Here is a 16,124-nt window from a genome sequence, read left to right on the forward strand (position 1 = left end):
CCATTGTTGCTCAAAACTCTACAGTGTCCTATTATCAAACCTGAAAGGAGTTTCCCTGGCCCCTGAAGCTGGAAAAACGCAAAAAATAACAAAAATTTTCAAAAAACTTGAAAAAAATTGCAAAAACTAGTATCATTTTTTGTGTTTGTGTTTGTAGTACCAGAACATATAGCTCATAAACTGGTCATAACAAGTACTTTTTTCTCGCAAAAGGCCTTCATCAACTTTTAAAAACTTCAACCTAAGACTAATCAAGCGAAAAACTTTTAAAAAATCACAAAAACATGAAAAATTGCACCATTTTGGGCTCAAAAACTCCTAAAAATGATCTTTTAACCTTCAATTGAGGCCATCCCAGCAGCTGCAACACTCTAAGCACTTGAAGAACTACTAACGTCCACTTTGGGCCTCTAATGAAACTTAATGCCCGCTGGGCTTTACCTGTTTATCCCGTTTTGAAAGATCAAAGTCATTGAAAAATGTGTGAACACATCTTAAAAAAAAAACACAGCGCCCCAATACAATTCAAATTCTTTGAATTGTAAAAAACGATATTCAGAACTCGTGTAAAAAAGAGCAATAAAGAAGTTGTTACCTGAATAATGCATAACTAATGATCTCTGAGGTGTGTATAGATGAAAAAAATAAGGAAGGAATTCGTACACAAAATCGTTCTCCATTATGCCATTTTCTTCCAGGTTATTCATCTTAGTCGCATTGAATTATTTGCGCACCCCCAAGTGCCAATATTGTAAAGGTTAAACTTTAGATATTGCAGGAATTTTTTAAAAAAGTTTTTTTTTATGAGAATTTCTGGACTCAAGATAAAAAAATGTAAAAAAGTTTAAAGTTTATGGCAAAACCTCTATCACAAAAAATCAAGAAACTTATCTAATTTTATTAGTACTTAAATACGTCTTGAACTCCAAAAAAACTGAGCACCAAAAGAATTAATATATCATGCGTGTCAATTGAGCTGAATAACTGTTTTATGATGAAAAACAGAGGAAAACGTCTTATTTGGAAACAAAGACAAAAATTTTGTCGTAAGCCTGCGTTTAGAGAGTCATATGTCCAAAAATCACATCAAAAACTTAATTATCGTTTTTGACAATTTTTGTTGTCGAAAGTCAATGAAAATGGATTGAGAATCAACAACTTTGGTACAGCTGACAAATCAAATGTTGAGACCAAGTTCCAGTAAACAAAAAAGAATCATAGATTCAGTCAATCAAAATTTTTGAAAATTTTATCGAATTTTCGAAAATAAAATGATAATTCGGAATAGTGTGATTACCTTGAGACGTGCGCAATACTGGTGGTTTAAATATTGAGGGATGCTAGCCTGGCACATTTTATGAGGTTTGAACTTTTCAAATTCAATTGGTGTTTTTTTCACTCTGCTAGAGCTTTGAATCTGTTTAATATTGAAACAATGATACTTTTTTCATCTTAGTTATTAAACAACAGTGGGTTAAGAATGATTTAATATTCGTAGCAGAAAATCAGATTTTTACGGAAAACTTGCTGCCCTAATAAAAAATCAAACGTCAACTAGGGAAAAAGCAAGACTCCAATCACTATGCCTGCCTCATTTCGGCGCGTGGCTTGCCGCGCCTCCATTTCCCACTATAGTTCTACACTTTTTGGCTAAGGAACTTCAAGTCAGTGTCAAGCACAGGCTCGGGATAGCGGTTAATGATCAAGAAAGAAAATGTCCTTATTGCAAGTCAGGTACATTGGACACTTTTGGTGACCATCAGTTGCCTGCCATGGAAGGGGAGATGCAATTTCAAGGCACGATATAATTCGCGATCGTATAGCTTCCGCATGTTTAGCAGCTAAATTGTCTCCAGTAATGGAAAAACGCAATCTCATTGCGGAAAACATCTCACGCCCAGGAGACGTCCGTCCGCCTTCTTGGAAAACTGGCCAATCTGCTGCTCTAGACATAACCGTGGCTTCTTCTCTGCAACCTAACAGTATTTCTTATACGGTAGAGAAGTCTGGCTATGCAATTGAAGCTGCTGAAGATTGAAAATATACTCAGTATGAAAATAGCTCTGCTCAACAACGAATTTTGTTCGTCCCTGTAGCAATCGAAATTTTGGGCGGTCTGTCGAGGACTCTGAAGAAAGCCTTACTACGCATGTCGTTGTTAGCTGCTAGCAGAAATTACCAGTCAGCGGGACAATCCATTGCCTTCGACAGAGCAGTTCAGTCACTTTTGGCATAATACGAGGATCAGATAACATGCTGTTGTCGCAAGCCCCGTAGTTGAACACAGCAATTAGTTGAACTTGTCTGTTAATCAGCGACCCGATTGTGTGGGACGCAATGTAACTTTTCCTAGATGCTTTTGTTGAGCTGAATCAATTTCTTGATGAAATAGAAACAAGCCTGAATTTTTATTGAACTGACCCAATGAAAGGAGAATCTTTTTGTAAGCAATGTCATCCAATAGTAGGGTACTTGAGCCAAGTTCATTAACGCGAGCAAATTAAAAAATGAGAGATAAAAGGCTCAGTGAGAGAGGAAGCAACGGCAGAGATCGGAGAAAACAATAAGATTGGCAATAAGAAATAATCAGCAAACATTTGAATTTTAGGTCAATATAAATCAAGATTATTTGATAATGGAGACCACGCAGATTGCAAGAATTCATATTTTAGTGTGAACTTTTTACGGAAAAAAAATAGAAAAATGACAGTTTTTGTTGTCTTCGTTTCATTTTTTAACGTGGTGTTATTTATTTTAGCTATTTTTCTTTGTTTATTTACGTCACATTGAAGCGCAATTTTGTTGTTTTTGTCAAATTTTGCCAGAAAAGACTGGCTATGCAATTGAAGCTGCTGAAGATCGAACATATGTTTAGTATGAAAATAGCTGTGCTCAACAAGGAATTTTGTTCGTCCCTCTAGCAATCGAATATTTGGGCGGTCTTTCGAGGACTTTGAAGAAGGCATTACTGCGCATGTCGTTGTTAGCTGATAGCAGAAATTATCATTCAGCGGGACAATCTATTGCCTTCGACAGAGCAGTTCAGTCACTTTCTGTTGTCATCATATGAGGATCAGCTAACATGCTGTTGTCGCGAGACCCGTAGTTGAACGCAGCAATTAGTTAAACTTGACTGTTAATCAGCAACCCGATTGTGTGGCACGCAATGTAACTTTTCCTAGATGCTTGTGTTGAGCTGAATCAATCTCTTGATGAAATAGAAACAAGCCTGAATTTTTATTGAACTGACCCAATGAAAGGGGAGTCTTTTTGTAAGCAATGTCATCCAACAGTAGGGTACTTGAGCCCAGTTCATTAATGCGAGCAAATTAAAAAACGAGAGATAAAAAGCTGAGGGAGAGAGGAAGAAACGGCAGAGATCGGAAAAAACATTAAGATTGGCAATAAGAAAGAATCAGCAAAGATTTAAATTTTAGGTCAAAATAAACCAAGATTATTTGATAATGGAGACCACGCAGATTGCAAGAATTCATAATTTAGTGTGAACTTATTACGGAATAAGAAATAGAAAAAAAGACAGCTTTTGTTTTCTTCGTTTCATCTTTTAACGTGGTGTTTCTTTTTTTAGCTATTTTTTGTGTTTATTTACGTTACATTGAAGCGCAATTTTGTTGTTTTTGTTAAAGTTCCTGTTTTTTTTAACAGTGTTCTTTTTTTGTTGTGTAAGTTGTTAGGCGAAAATTTTATAAGCCCCTAAGATTTTTTAGGCGTCGAGAAGAAGACTACATATGCTTTACGTTTGCCCTAGCATTTTGAGCAATTGTGTAATTTAGTTTAACTCCATCTCCCCAAATTTCGTTGCATTTCTTAGCCAGACAACACTTTTTTTATTTCTCAGTTTCTAACGTGATTAGCAACTAGATTATCTCAGTTGCTTAGAAGGCAACCAATTTAAAAAAAATAACAACGGTTTCAGAAAAATGCAAAATATTGAATAAAAGATATACTTTGCATGTTTTTTGACAAATAATTTTTATGTAAATGCGCTGCCCAGGACTTTTAATAGCAATTTTCCTCCGACAATTTACAGTCTTGCGTGAATTTTGAAGTACATAGGTGTTTTAGTTGGTTTTGGCCTAATTTTGTCAGAATTTCACTTTAAATTTTTTCAGCGACTAAAAACTTTGCTTTCCAATCTCCAGAAAATTGCAATCATTTTTTTTATTATTCTGTAAATTTTTTTCATGTTTTTCTGAAGTCGAGACTATATTTATAGAAAACTTTGCAGCTCTTTTCAAACATGATTTACTTCTGTTGAAACTGAACAACTCACAAAGTAGATTTCGTTTAAATGGACTTAGTTACATTTTTGTAATGAATATTTGTGAAAATTGATCTGAATAAGTTGATTAGGTTTCATGCTATCAATTTTGGTTGAATTTTTAGTGCGTACTGTTTAAACTTATTGAGCTTAACCACAAATTTGCGGTTTGGTCTCATTTAAAAACATAATTATGCTCATCATATTTACCTTTATATTGTATTAATTGGCTTTCAAGTTTGCTCCAAGCTGTCTTTTTGTTCAATTTAAAAAATTTTAATTTTTCTCAGCAGCACATTTTTCTCTGTACTCATAGTCGATTTTTGTACCTGGCTATTTTTTTAATCTGCTACATGCTTTTTTTCACTTGACTCTATGTACAAGTCTCTTTCCTCCTGAAAATTGTATTGAATCACGTTAGAAATTAGTCAGTGAAAGGAAAATTTACTGTTATCAATTATAATTGAGTGCCATTATAGTAGCATGGTTAATTTACTTTAACCTCGATGAAACCAATACAAAAATTCGCAATCAAAATATACATCAAAACAGTAGTTTTAACCTCACTCTCACAAATTTCAATTTAATTATGGTAACTGTTTATGCTGATGGCGTGACGATGGCGTTGACAATTTTTCCTAGCACTCTAGTGGTAAATTCCCCTTTTGTTCAACAGCGAATCAGTGTTGTCGGTTCCCGCAATTCTGAAAATTCCAATCCGTTTGTCGATGTCTCTTGAGTATGATGTGGCTTGTGGGACTCCCAAGACTTGGATCTCAGCGTCCAGGCTAGATGCACAGAAGGCTTCTATCGATTGTGCGAGAGTGGATATTTGGTCTAATGAGCGGAGGGAACTGCATTTGTGTGAACTTGAGAGAGCACTGCTAAGCCCAGAGAGGCACAAGAGCAGACCAATCGTAGCTGTCAGAAAAACTAAAACAGAACCAAAAAGTTAAAACATGTTTCCATGTTGTACGAACATAAAATTAAAATTAAGCGATATAAACATAATGGTGATGAGGGGAACATTTTGTCTGAACAATATATTTCGGGCAAAAATTTAAATCATTTAGAGTTAAAAAAATTATCCAATGCTGAAACCAAATAACAACGCATAATTGACTAGTAGCGTTTATTGCAATACGAGCGCAGAAAAACGCCAGTTGGTTTATGAGTGGAAGATAAGCGATAAAAGCTGCGAAACCAAAAAATTCACCCTTTCTTAGCGTCCGTCTCACATGGTTAAAGACTTAAATTTAAGCGCTGATATTACAAAATTTTCCACTAGAATTTTTGCTTTGTTCTTCCCCAGTTAAGAAATTGTCGTTTGTAAACGTAAAAAAATTGTCGGTATGTTCGATTTCAGAAAGACAAAGTCAAAAACAGACCTTTTTCGGTATCGTGGGTATGTTCGGGTTTAAACGTTAGAAATTGTCGGTATGTTTGCTTTCTTGGACTCGATATGTTCGATTTCAAACGGAAGATAATTGTCGGTATGTTTGGTTTCTTAGATTCGGTATGTTCGTTCTCTTAGGTTCGGTATGTTCCTTTTGAAGCGTAAGAAAAGTTCACTATATTCGGTTTCATACAGGAAATAACGGAAAATGAATTCTGAACATGATTTTGATGATCATATCAAAACTCAGTGGGTGTTATACCGAATCTAAGAGACCAAATGTACCGACGACTTTTTTAGAATTGAAACCGAGGAAACCAAACATACTGACATCTTCTTATGGGGAAAAAAGAACACGACAATCTTTTCTTGCGTCGTTTTTCTGTCTTCTGGAGGCATACATATATAGTTAAACCGCTTATTTCTCAGCATTTTTTTACGTAATTTAGGGCTTATTATTGGTTGATATTAGAAAAATTAGCGTTATTTGTAGCGATAATCTTAGATAATTTCACCAAGTACTTTTTGTTTGTTGATGTTACATAGTTTAGCGTTTTTTAGCGTTGCTCCTATCGCTAACTTTTTAGAGTTCATCTTATTTAATTTGGTCTTTTTGCCGTTAGTCTTAAATGTCAACTCTTCCAACCTTTATTAAGCTTTGTAATCGCTAGTTACCGCTTATATCGGAACTTTTTTTGCAAAAATTGTTGCGCCTGGTTTTCATGGGTGCAAATGGTACATAATAAAACTTTCAACTTGTTTGACTCAAAGGAATCTTTTAATTCTCTGTTTTTGCAGGGGTGCTCATGTTACAAATGAATTATGATTACAAAAGTAATTTTTCTCCACCAATTTTACAGCCAATGATATTTGGATTCAATCATAGTTCTTTAGGAACGCAGTTGCGGAAAGAAACCCCACGGAAAAAAACCCACTTCATTTTAGATAGGAAATAAACCCCCACGGAAATAAACCCCCACGGAAATAAACCCCCACGGAAATAAACCCCCACGGAAATAAATCCCCACGGAAATAAACCCCCACGGAAATAAACCCCCACGGAAATAAACCCCCACTTTACTATTAAAGAACTGCGCATTTAGCGCGTTGGGCCATGCCTTGCGGACCATGGCCGTGTCTGAGCGGCCCGTGGGACTTGATATGAAACTATCACAACCGAACAAATGATCAGAACCAAAATTCCATTTTAAAATGGGGGTTTATTTCCGTGGGGGTTTATTTCCGTGGGGGTTATTTTCCGTGGGGGTTTATTTCCTATCTAAAGTTAAGTGGGGTTTTTACCGTGGGGGTTTATTTCCTAGACCCTTAGGAACGATGTTCGATTCAGTTGTGATTGTTATTATTATATTATTATTAATAAATTAATAACCTATCATTAATAAATTAATGGTCATAAAAATCAGTAGCCGGTTTTGGCACGTATAATATTCCAACTGCAGATATGACTCATTCCAATAACAAGAGAAAGTAATCCAGAGTATAAAGAATGAAAATCCTACTTCCACACTGGATGGGACTGGGCAGAGACTGTAACCCAGCAGCACATTACTTGACCAACATGCCAGTCAGTTACGCAACCCAATTAGTTTTTCTGGGTTTTTCAAATATACAATCCATTTAGTTTCTTGGACTTAAAGGGTTCAATAGCAATCATGAAAAGTTTTCTATTCTATTTATTAAAAATCCAAGAATTTGACTTGTCTTGGCGAGCTGTTTTTTTAAAGGATCTGTTCTCAAATTGAGTTATGACGTCAAATTGTATTAGCGATTTTGGTCACGCTTGTTCTGTTGTTTTTTCTGTTGGAGTTTTAATGAAACTTTTTGAGATACACTTTTAAGCCTCAAAATTTTTGATTTTATAATTTTGGAAGCCGACTGCTTCCTCTCGTTAATTTTAGGAGGAAAACGTTGAAAATTTTTTATTTTTGTATTCCTAAACAATTTTCACGTCTGTTAATAATTCCGTTGTTCATATTAACTGTTTGTTTACAAACATATATGATCTTATCAGTATTTTTCACTAATTTGTGTACTTGTAACAATTTTACTCTTATGACATTTCAAGTTGTGACAGGTTTACAACAGTTCAAATCAGTTTGCATAAATTTATTTTTGATCAAATTTTTGTGATTTATAGGAGGATGTACTCATTTATTGCTGTACTATTCCTGTTGTATCAATAGCTGCTCTCAAAAAAGATTTTTGCATGTCATTCTGATTAGTTGTTCATGGTCATGTACCACTGTCCATCGCCAGGCCTCTCATCCGAAGTGGGATGTAATCTGGAAACCGCGGGTTCGTTATCGCAGCAAAGAAGCGCGGCCACCAGCCCGTCAATTCCAAAATTTTTTTAGCTTACTTGACGTAATATTCAAAATTTGGATTACTGGCCTATCGGCTTTTGGGCATACTAACACTTTTGGGCATGCTAACAACTCGTTAACTCCAATAATCACAATTCGAATAGTATGGTATTGTTGGTGGCGGTCAAGCAAGCTGATGTGTCAGCAAGCCGAATTTAGAGAATGAGGTCAAGTTAGATGAAAAATTGGTGGACTGGTGGGTGCGCTTCTTCGCTGCAAAAACGAGCGCAAGGTTTCCCAATTACATCACACAGCGGATGAGTGGCATGGCCATGGACAGCAGTCCACTGAGGCCCGTACGCCTTAGTTGTTAAAAAATGACGTATTTTTGTTTCTTTGGTGCATTGAAATACATGATACAATATAATACTATGCATAGTTGAATTTAACGGTTAACAATGTATTGTTTCTGATAGATTACATATCTATGACATAAGTTTCCGCTTGATTTTATGTCGGCTTACTTTTGCTTCCTTGCTTTTATTTAGGCTTATTTTTTAAATTAAAAATTTGCAACTCTTGGAGAAATAGTTGTCAAAATTTGTTCAAAAAACATGGTGAAAATTAGTTGTTGAAACATCTGCATTTCATTTATTTGAGCCAATAAAGAGTTCTAGAACTCCTGCATAATATTTGAATATAGACAACATAATGAAAAAATTTGGGCAAAAGATGGTTTATCGAGTTTTCGGTAGATAAAAACAAAAGTATCAGGTTATGTGATTCGAGTGAAAACAAATTAAATTAAACATTGTTGAATGAGATTGCAACTGTAGTTTTTTTTCTATCGAAATGGCCCATCTAAATTTTCAAATGACTGTTAATGAATGATCATAAAAAATCACATTTTTACATTTTTCTTCATTGGAACTGATGCATGTGAATGTCAAATATCCGATCAGTGAAAAGAAAGTTCTATTAGGTTGTCTTTGCTGAAAGAATTAAAATTGAGAGTTTTTAATTTCAAGATGATAGCCACAATTATTCAAACTCTAAAGTAATTGAGTTAGCGAAAAGAGACAATAACGCAAACTAAACACACAATAAATTATTCAGGTGAAGAAATACTCTGTATTTATCTTTGTTCAAAGAAAAAAAATTATTTTGCCTTTTAATCCTTTCTGTTCAGTGAAAAGTTTCAAAACAGTTTAACATGCTTCCATTGTCCACTAAAAACCAACGCAATCTGATCAGCTTACAATTTTAAACATTAGTTCTTTATTGGCAATATTTTATGGTCTCTGAATAACATCATTGGCAGCAGTGGCATTTTATTAACACGAATAGCGTTGAATTATATTATATTTTCTTATAAAAATTCAATGACGATTCAGAAAAAGACATCCCTTTGTTTTGCTCAAACGTTGTATTAAATCACTCTGATCAAATAAGAGTTCTGCATTTGTTTGAATAGAAATTAAAGACCAAATAATTACGACGCAGCAAACTGAAATTTGATAACTGTTGGTTTTATTGAAGAGCTTTATTCGCGCCAAAGTTTTCTTCGATAATTCACTGAAGGGAAAGACCTGATGGTTCTGTGGATTTCAAAACAAAGAACAATTTTGTGGCAGCTTTGGTTAAACTGTTGCCTCAAAATGGGGGGGGGGCGAGTTAATCTCTACAAGGTAATTTGTCACAATATTTTTCCTATAATTTTTATTGTCTCCATTCTGTGAAATAAGAAGAATCAAGAAGACATTTTAGTTCAAAATTTTAGTTCTAACTCCTGTTTCTGCTGCGCCAACGCAGTCATAATGACCAACCTAGTTTTCAAACAGTATACTACGGAAGGCCTCTTATACACTTTTTGAGAACAAGAAATTTGATTAATAACATTTGGTTTAAATCTTACCTGTCAAACCAGATATAAATTTACAAATACTATCTGTTGACATTTGAATTAAAACCTTAAAGTTTCCATGAGCTATCATATCTAAAAAATTAATTTTGAGTCCAACCAAAATTTTTCTGTAGTTTGGAGCATGTTGCCAAATGCAATCAAGCATGATGCAGTTAATACTGAAAAAACCTATGCAGATGAGGAGAATTTTTTTGTTTCAAAATAACGCAGATACGGCATCTGTTGTAAAGCTAACAAAACAAATTTTCGTAACTTTATTCAAAACATAAAATACTTAGTTTAAAGACAACTGTAAGCATCGTAACGTCAAGCGAAACTGATTCAAAAACGGCAGATCTAGCAACATTTTTTGGCAGGTGTTAGCCTAAGATTGATCACCGAGAAGTTTTCGTAACCTAAAAATAATCAGACTAAAACTAGCGCAATCGATTTAGTTTATTAATAGGCTTAACGAAAATTATGTTAAACAAACTTTTTGTAACTCTCTACGTGAAATAGAACGCATTTTGTGCGCATTTTAAATACTGGAATCTGATTGGCTAATCTTTCTGTAAGGCTGACATGGTTGAGAAAATGGCGCAGTAAACTTTCCCGCTGCTTTTTAATTTCCTCAGTAAAATCTTGAAATCATGGCAAATTAAGAGTTGGTTTTATAGGTTACGTTTACTCTATTTCTGGTACGTATTGTTTTATACTATATTAAATTTTAATAATTTTTTGATTGTACATCAATTACATAATCTCAATAACTCTCTTCAGTCCGAAAAATTGAATGCAGTCAGAGTTTGCTTCCTAATTTTCTCTTTAGCTAATACGGGCTTCAACTTGATGAGCCTCACAGCTCCTTTAACGTCCATGTTGTGTAGTGTTTTACAGTTTTATTTTACTTACGGCCGGCTTCATAAGTTTAATTATCCAGCATTAAAATGAATGTGGAGTGCATATGCGAGTCTAGCTTTTTTCAGACAAGTTTTCACGATTGTTTACGCATCGTAGAGAAAAAACACCCGTAGTGTAGCCCCAAGGCTCTATTTTTGGTTTTTATTCAAAATTTATCAGCAATTTGAAGTAGAAGAGGTCTACAAAATTTCGAAGAAAATAATGGAAAAGTAAAACAAATTTGCTCCGGGGGAGGGGGAGGGGTTGAAAATTATAAATAATCAGATAAAAGCAACCTCAACCTGAAAATTTGGATCAAGTTTTATGAGTTTAAAAGGAGATTTGTGACCAGTAAATCTCAACAGTTTCAAGCCTAGAAGTTAAACAAATTATTCTATTTGACCAAAAATTTCCAAATTTTTTTTTGTTCGCTCTCAAATTTTTTGTTAAGAAAGTTTTCAATCCGTCTCTATGATTTCTGCTGATTTAGATATGATTAAGATCAATTGTTTTGTATTACCAAAACTTCGAAAAACCGAAGACGTGAGATTTTTTAGAGCTCTCATAACTAAAAGGCATTCTTTTCTAAATTTAATTCTCGGCAACTTTTCATTAGTACTAACCATCTAATTATCTCCAAAACTTTGAAGACTTAGAAAATTAGTTTGAAAAAACGGTCATCAAATCAACCAAATTCATTATTGAAAGGTAAGGATGGAAATCTTTTCTTATCTTTTTTTTATATGTATTCTTTAAATTGCCGGAGATATTGACAAAAGAGATAATTGACAGGTATTATGTGAAAATATTCTCCTCTATTTTACTGAAATACACAAATTTTTTGGAGTTGTTGAGTTCAAGCGTAGCCTGAAGTAAAATTTTAAAGCAACTGTTCAAAATTTTTTTGAAACCCGAAGAAATATAATTTTTCTCCTCTCTGCTTTTTTAAATTGCTCTTCAAACTATTCTTACCGTTCTCAGGTTTTTTAAACTGAAGAGCTATTTAGTTTATTGATTAGGAAAACCCTCTTTTAGAAAAGTTACGTTTTTGAAAGATGAAAAAATTCTTTACTTTTTCTGTTAACAAAAATAAAAGATTACTATTTCGTATTTCTTTGAAAAGTGCTGATTTGAAAGAGTGAACCGGCCAAAACGTAACAATTAAAAAAAACAATATTCTTGAGTGCTAAATATTAAGAACTGTTAAACACAGTTTTTAACGTTCCTGTACTTGTTAAAATCAATTGGAGGCAGAGTGCAAAATCTGTAGGAAATATTAATAAATGAAATTTTAATAAAAATTAATGAATGTGTGCAAAGAGAAAAAATGGAGTTAGTCTGAGAGAGTTAGTTGCTCTAAATGTAAGACAGCAGAGGCGGCAGAATGCAAAAACAGTCCGATGTCATTAATAAAAAAGACTTAGATAGTATTCGCTACAATTTGTAGCTTTATGTCCAATACCAGATCTTGTTTTTAATCAGATGTTCCTAATCTTGTAATATCAGATGTCTTGAAATTGTTCTTGAAAATTGTTTGTCCCAAACAACTTCCTTTTTAAATGTTTTTTTTGTTGTTGTGGTTTCTATTTGTGTGTAGATACTTTGTGTGCGGGCGCACGCTTGTTCAGTGTGTGTGGTGTGTGCGTGCGTGTGTTTGTATGGTTTGTCTGTGTCTGTGTCTCCAAATTGTACTACACGTTTCTTTCTAGAATATGCTAAAAACGATTTCGTTTTTTTTCTTCCAAAAAAGGCGGCATATTAGTTGGTTAAAACAGTACAATAAATTTTCTGCAATGCATATAAGCTACTTTTGGATACTCCGAACAGTTTCTCTGCCAAACTTTGATTGTTGTTTTTACAACTTTGAGATATGTTGGAACAATCTGTGCAACGCATAGAATCGCACGAGCCGTCTTGCTTAACTTAAATTACGTTGTGTTTTATTGTTTTGCTATATATTATTTTTTAATTAACAAAAAATTTTGTCAATTTTTATTTAATTAATTTTAATCAATTTAATTTGAAAAACATAAATTATTTTTTACAGATGAAACCTAGAATCGTATGGCCCATTTAGCCCAGAATAACTGATTTATAATTTTAATTTTTAAAACTTAAATCTACAGGATAAAAGTCAAATGATCACGAAAACCCAAAATATCCTTGTAGTGCCAAAGGTTTATTTTAGGAAGTCCACTTAGGAGTGGAGTGCTATTTTGAAACAAAAGACAATTATGGTCTTATATCCGGCCATTTGTGTGATTATTACTTACGTGTTCGCTGATCTTGTTGCGTCATCATTATTTTCAATTGCGATTTAAGTACAACTGGCTTTGTGAGATGTCTAAATTTAAAATGAAGTACCGAGTAAAGATGGCTGCTTTAAGCTCACTTGTCTTTCTGAAGAGTGGCATAAAACACAACTAGCAGATGGATATAAAAATAACCAATAACCACCTTTTATAGCATGTGCTTATCTCTCAAATTTGATGGGTTCAAGATAAGATGGGTTCATAAAAGGGGGGAATGATTTCCGCCTGTTTCTTTTTATCTTTCCGAAAATCAACACCATATAAAGATCTTTTCTTTCCTAGTAAGTTTTAAAAAGATAGCCAGCTGAGTTGGGGATAGAATTTAATTATGATACTTAAGACAATCGCGCTTAATAAATTTTTACGAGATTATGCTAATTGTAAATTCGTTAAAGATTACTCCTTAAAAGGATTGAAAAAGGGCAGATTTTTCTTCGGTTTAATTATAGAAAAGATGAAATCAGAATGCTAATAATAAATGATTTCAGCGAGTGTCATATTAAATGAGGTACTAGAAAATGTACTCATCTATTCAGTTTCCTGTGCCCTACATGTCACACTATATAAGGTGGGTGATCACGCCTCCTGGGATAACGGGGAGGGGACTGGGGTTACGACGATAAAATGACCCCTAATTAAATCACAGTCAATCAGTTCATTAGTGAAATGACAAAATAGTTGAACTTTCAACCGGCAAGTTGAAGCCATATCGACCGCACAGTCACTGAATACATATTATTTAGTTAATCAGGACAAAATCAAAATTTTCAAATTGACTTTAAAATAAGTTTGCGTGTAGTATCTAACACTGTAAGGTCGATGTCCGAGGAGAATGAAATTTTGTAAGATAGGTAACTAAAGCATTTAAAAGTTAAATTTTTCAAATGAAAATTTTTTCTTGGTTTTTCGGTGAACGCGTTGAAAGAGTTGAAATTATGTGAAAAACTTTTTACATATAGTTACGACCTCTCAACCACAATCTTTGCTTAATTTTCAATGAGCGCAAGCTTTTGCAGAAGAGGTCACATATTTCTTTGATTGAAAACTCAGGTTTGAAAAGTTCCAAAATAAGAACAAACGAGAGTGTCATTAGATCAATATCAGTTTTGAAATAAGGCGAAAAGGCAATGAAGGTTCAGAAACAATTTGGTAGGTCATGGGACAAAATGAAATGATGACTTGCACCAAGAACTTTATCTTGAATTAGCCTGAAGCAGTCAGACTCTTTTAAATATATTAAATTAATATATTAATTTAAAAGTATTAATTTTGAGAACACACAATAATGAAAAGCAATATTATTCACAAAGTGGACAATTTTTAGAATTAAATTATAACAAAGATAACAACTAATTTTGTAGATATATTAAAGATAGATATAGAACAAAAACAGAAGAAGATTTACAGAATAAACCAAAAACATAAAAAATATACATGAACTTGATTCTGCTTGATTCTCATCTGTCCCAAACTTTAGTAAAATTCAACAAAATTCTAAACTTATAAACAGCCTGAAAACTAGCAAATAATTATAAACCAAGAGTTTTCATTAGAAATAAATAACCGAAAAAAAGCAATTGTAAGCAGATATATATATATATATATATATATATATATATATATATATATATATATATATATATATATATATAAAGTTAGAAGTTAGAAGTCAGCGACATAGATTTTTCTTAAAACACATGCGATGTTTTGAAAAACTTTACCCTTTTTAACTGCTATATAAGCTCAGTATAGACTTCTTCAAAAATCCTCATATTATCAAACAAGATAAATTCTCTTTTTTTGGAAAACAATTTTATCGACAATTGATTGGGTATTCTACGTTACTGGAGCTATCTTGACTTATTGTATTTAGTCAGCCGGTGAGATCAAACCAGTTTCTTTTTCTTTCTTTTCAGGTCAACATATTTTTTTGGTATGTTTAACTAAGACTTTGTCATAAAAACCCAAAGTATCCGACATCAAAATGGAGACAACTGCACTAGCAAAATGGAATAAAGACAAGTTGATACAAGAAATTTTGAAACTAAGAGAAAGCAAAAAAAGAACATCACTTAATAGTAGTTTGCAACAATGTGAAATTGATGAGCTCAGGAAAGATGTAGAATTATATAAAGAAAATGCTGCAATAATTGAACAAGAAAACAAAGAACTTCGAGCAGCTTTAGACAACGAAAAAAAGATTATACGATCAGTCAACGTCGGAAATCATTTACTTGAGAGCTCAAAATGACAAAATGCTGACAAAAATTATTGATGGTATCGTTGACAACGAACGTAAAGCGTCTGAGAGTGCTAGCAAAAAGTTTTTCCCCAAATTTGTACCTAGGTTTGCCAAAAATTTAGTTATTTCGGACAGCACGTTCAAATTTGTAAAACAAAGCGATATCAGTAACGAAACAGCTATACACTCCTACCCATCTGCAACCATTAATGACGTCAACAGTACCATTGATTCGTATTCAACAGGAACAAAGTCGGAAAGCCTTATATTTCACCTTGGGCATAACACTATTGATCAGGGTACTGACGGAAAAAAAGCAGCAGAGCAAATTGGTGACCTGGTTGGCAAATGTATAACAAAGTTCAACCCACACAAAGTTGCAATTTGCAAAATACCGAATGTAAAGAATGGTCTGTATGGAAGAGATGTAAATAACAAAGAAATTAATGAATACAACAAGGAAGTCGATAGTATAGCCGATCAACTTAATGGTGAATTTCAGTCGTGTAAAGTAAATGTCCTGAATTACGACTTGGAAAACACAGATATAAGGCATGATGGTGTTCACCCTAATTTACATGGAATCAATAAAATAGTAGCAACTCTGAGAAACCACTTGAAAAGGATTGGTTACAATTGTTCGACAAACGATGTCTCTTTGAGACATATTCCACCAAAGCGCAAAGATCTTTTTGTACCCATGAGAGATGGATGGAATAATTTCAACAATCGTATTGAATTCTGATACATATGGGTGACTTTTTA

General features: G+C 33.6%; 1 protein-coding gene across 2 annotated transcripts in view; it reads right to left on the reverse strand.

Moving 5' to 3' along the window:
- Nucleotides 1–4,670: 4,670 nt before the first annotated feature.
- The window catches only part of LOC142336875 (uncharacterized), a 29,786-nt gene continuing 18,332 nt past the window's right edge, over nucleotides 4,671–16,124 (reverse strand). The window contains exons 1-2 of one of the 2 annotated variants that reach the window (XM_075385836.1): nucleotides 13,079–13,457; nucleotides 4,671–5,215 (exon numbers count right to left, since the gene is read on the reverse strand). In XM_075385836.1, the coding sequence (XP_075241951.1) occupies nucleotides 4,929–5,215; nucleotides 13,079–13,106 (315 nt within the window). In that variant the 5' untranslated portion in view covers nucleotides 13,107–13,457 and the 3' untranslated portion in view covers nucleotides 4,671–4,928. Of the gene's footprint in view, nucleotides 5,216–13,078; nucleotides 13,458–16,124 lie in introns of those variants that run through there. The other variant, XM_075385837.1, reaches the window with a different exon arrangement.

Source organism: Convolutriloba macropyga, chromosome 3 (assembly GCF_964194025.1).
Source record: "Convolutriloba macropyga chromosome 3, txConMacr16.3, whole genome shotgun sequence".
Taxonomy (NCBI): Eukaryota; Metazoa; Xenacoelomorpha; order Acoela; family Convolutidae; genus Convolutriloba; species Convolutriloba macropyga.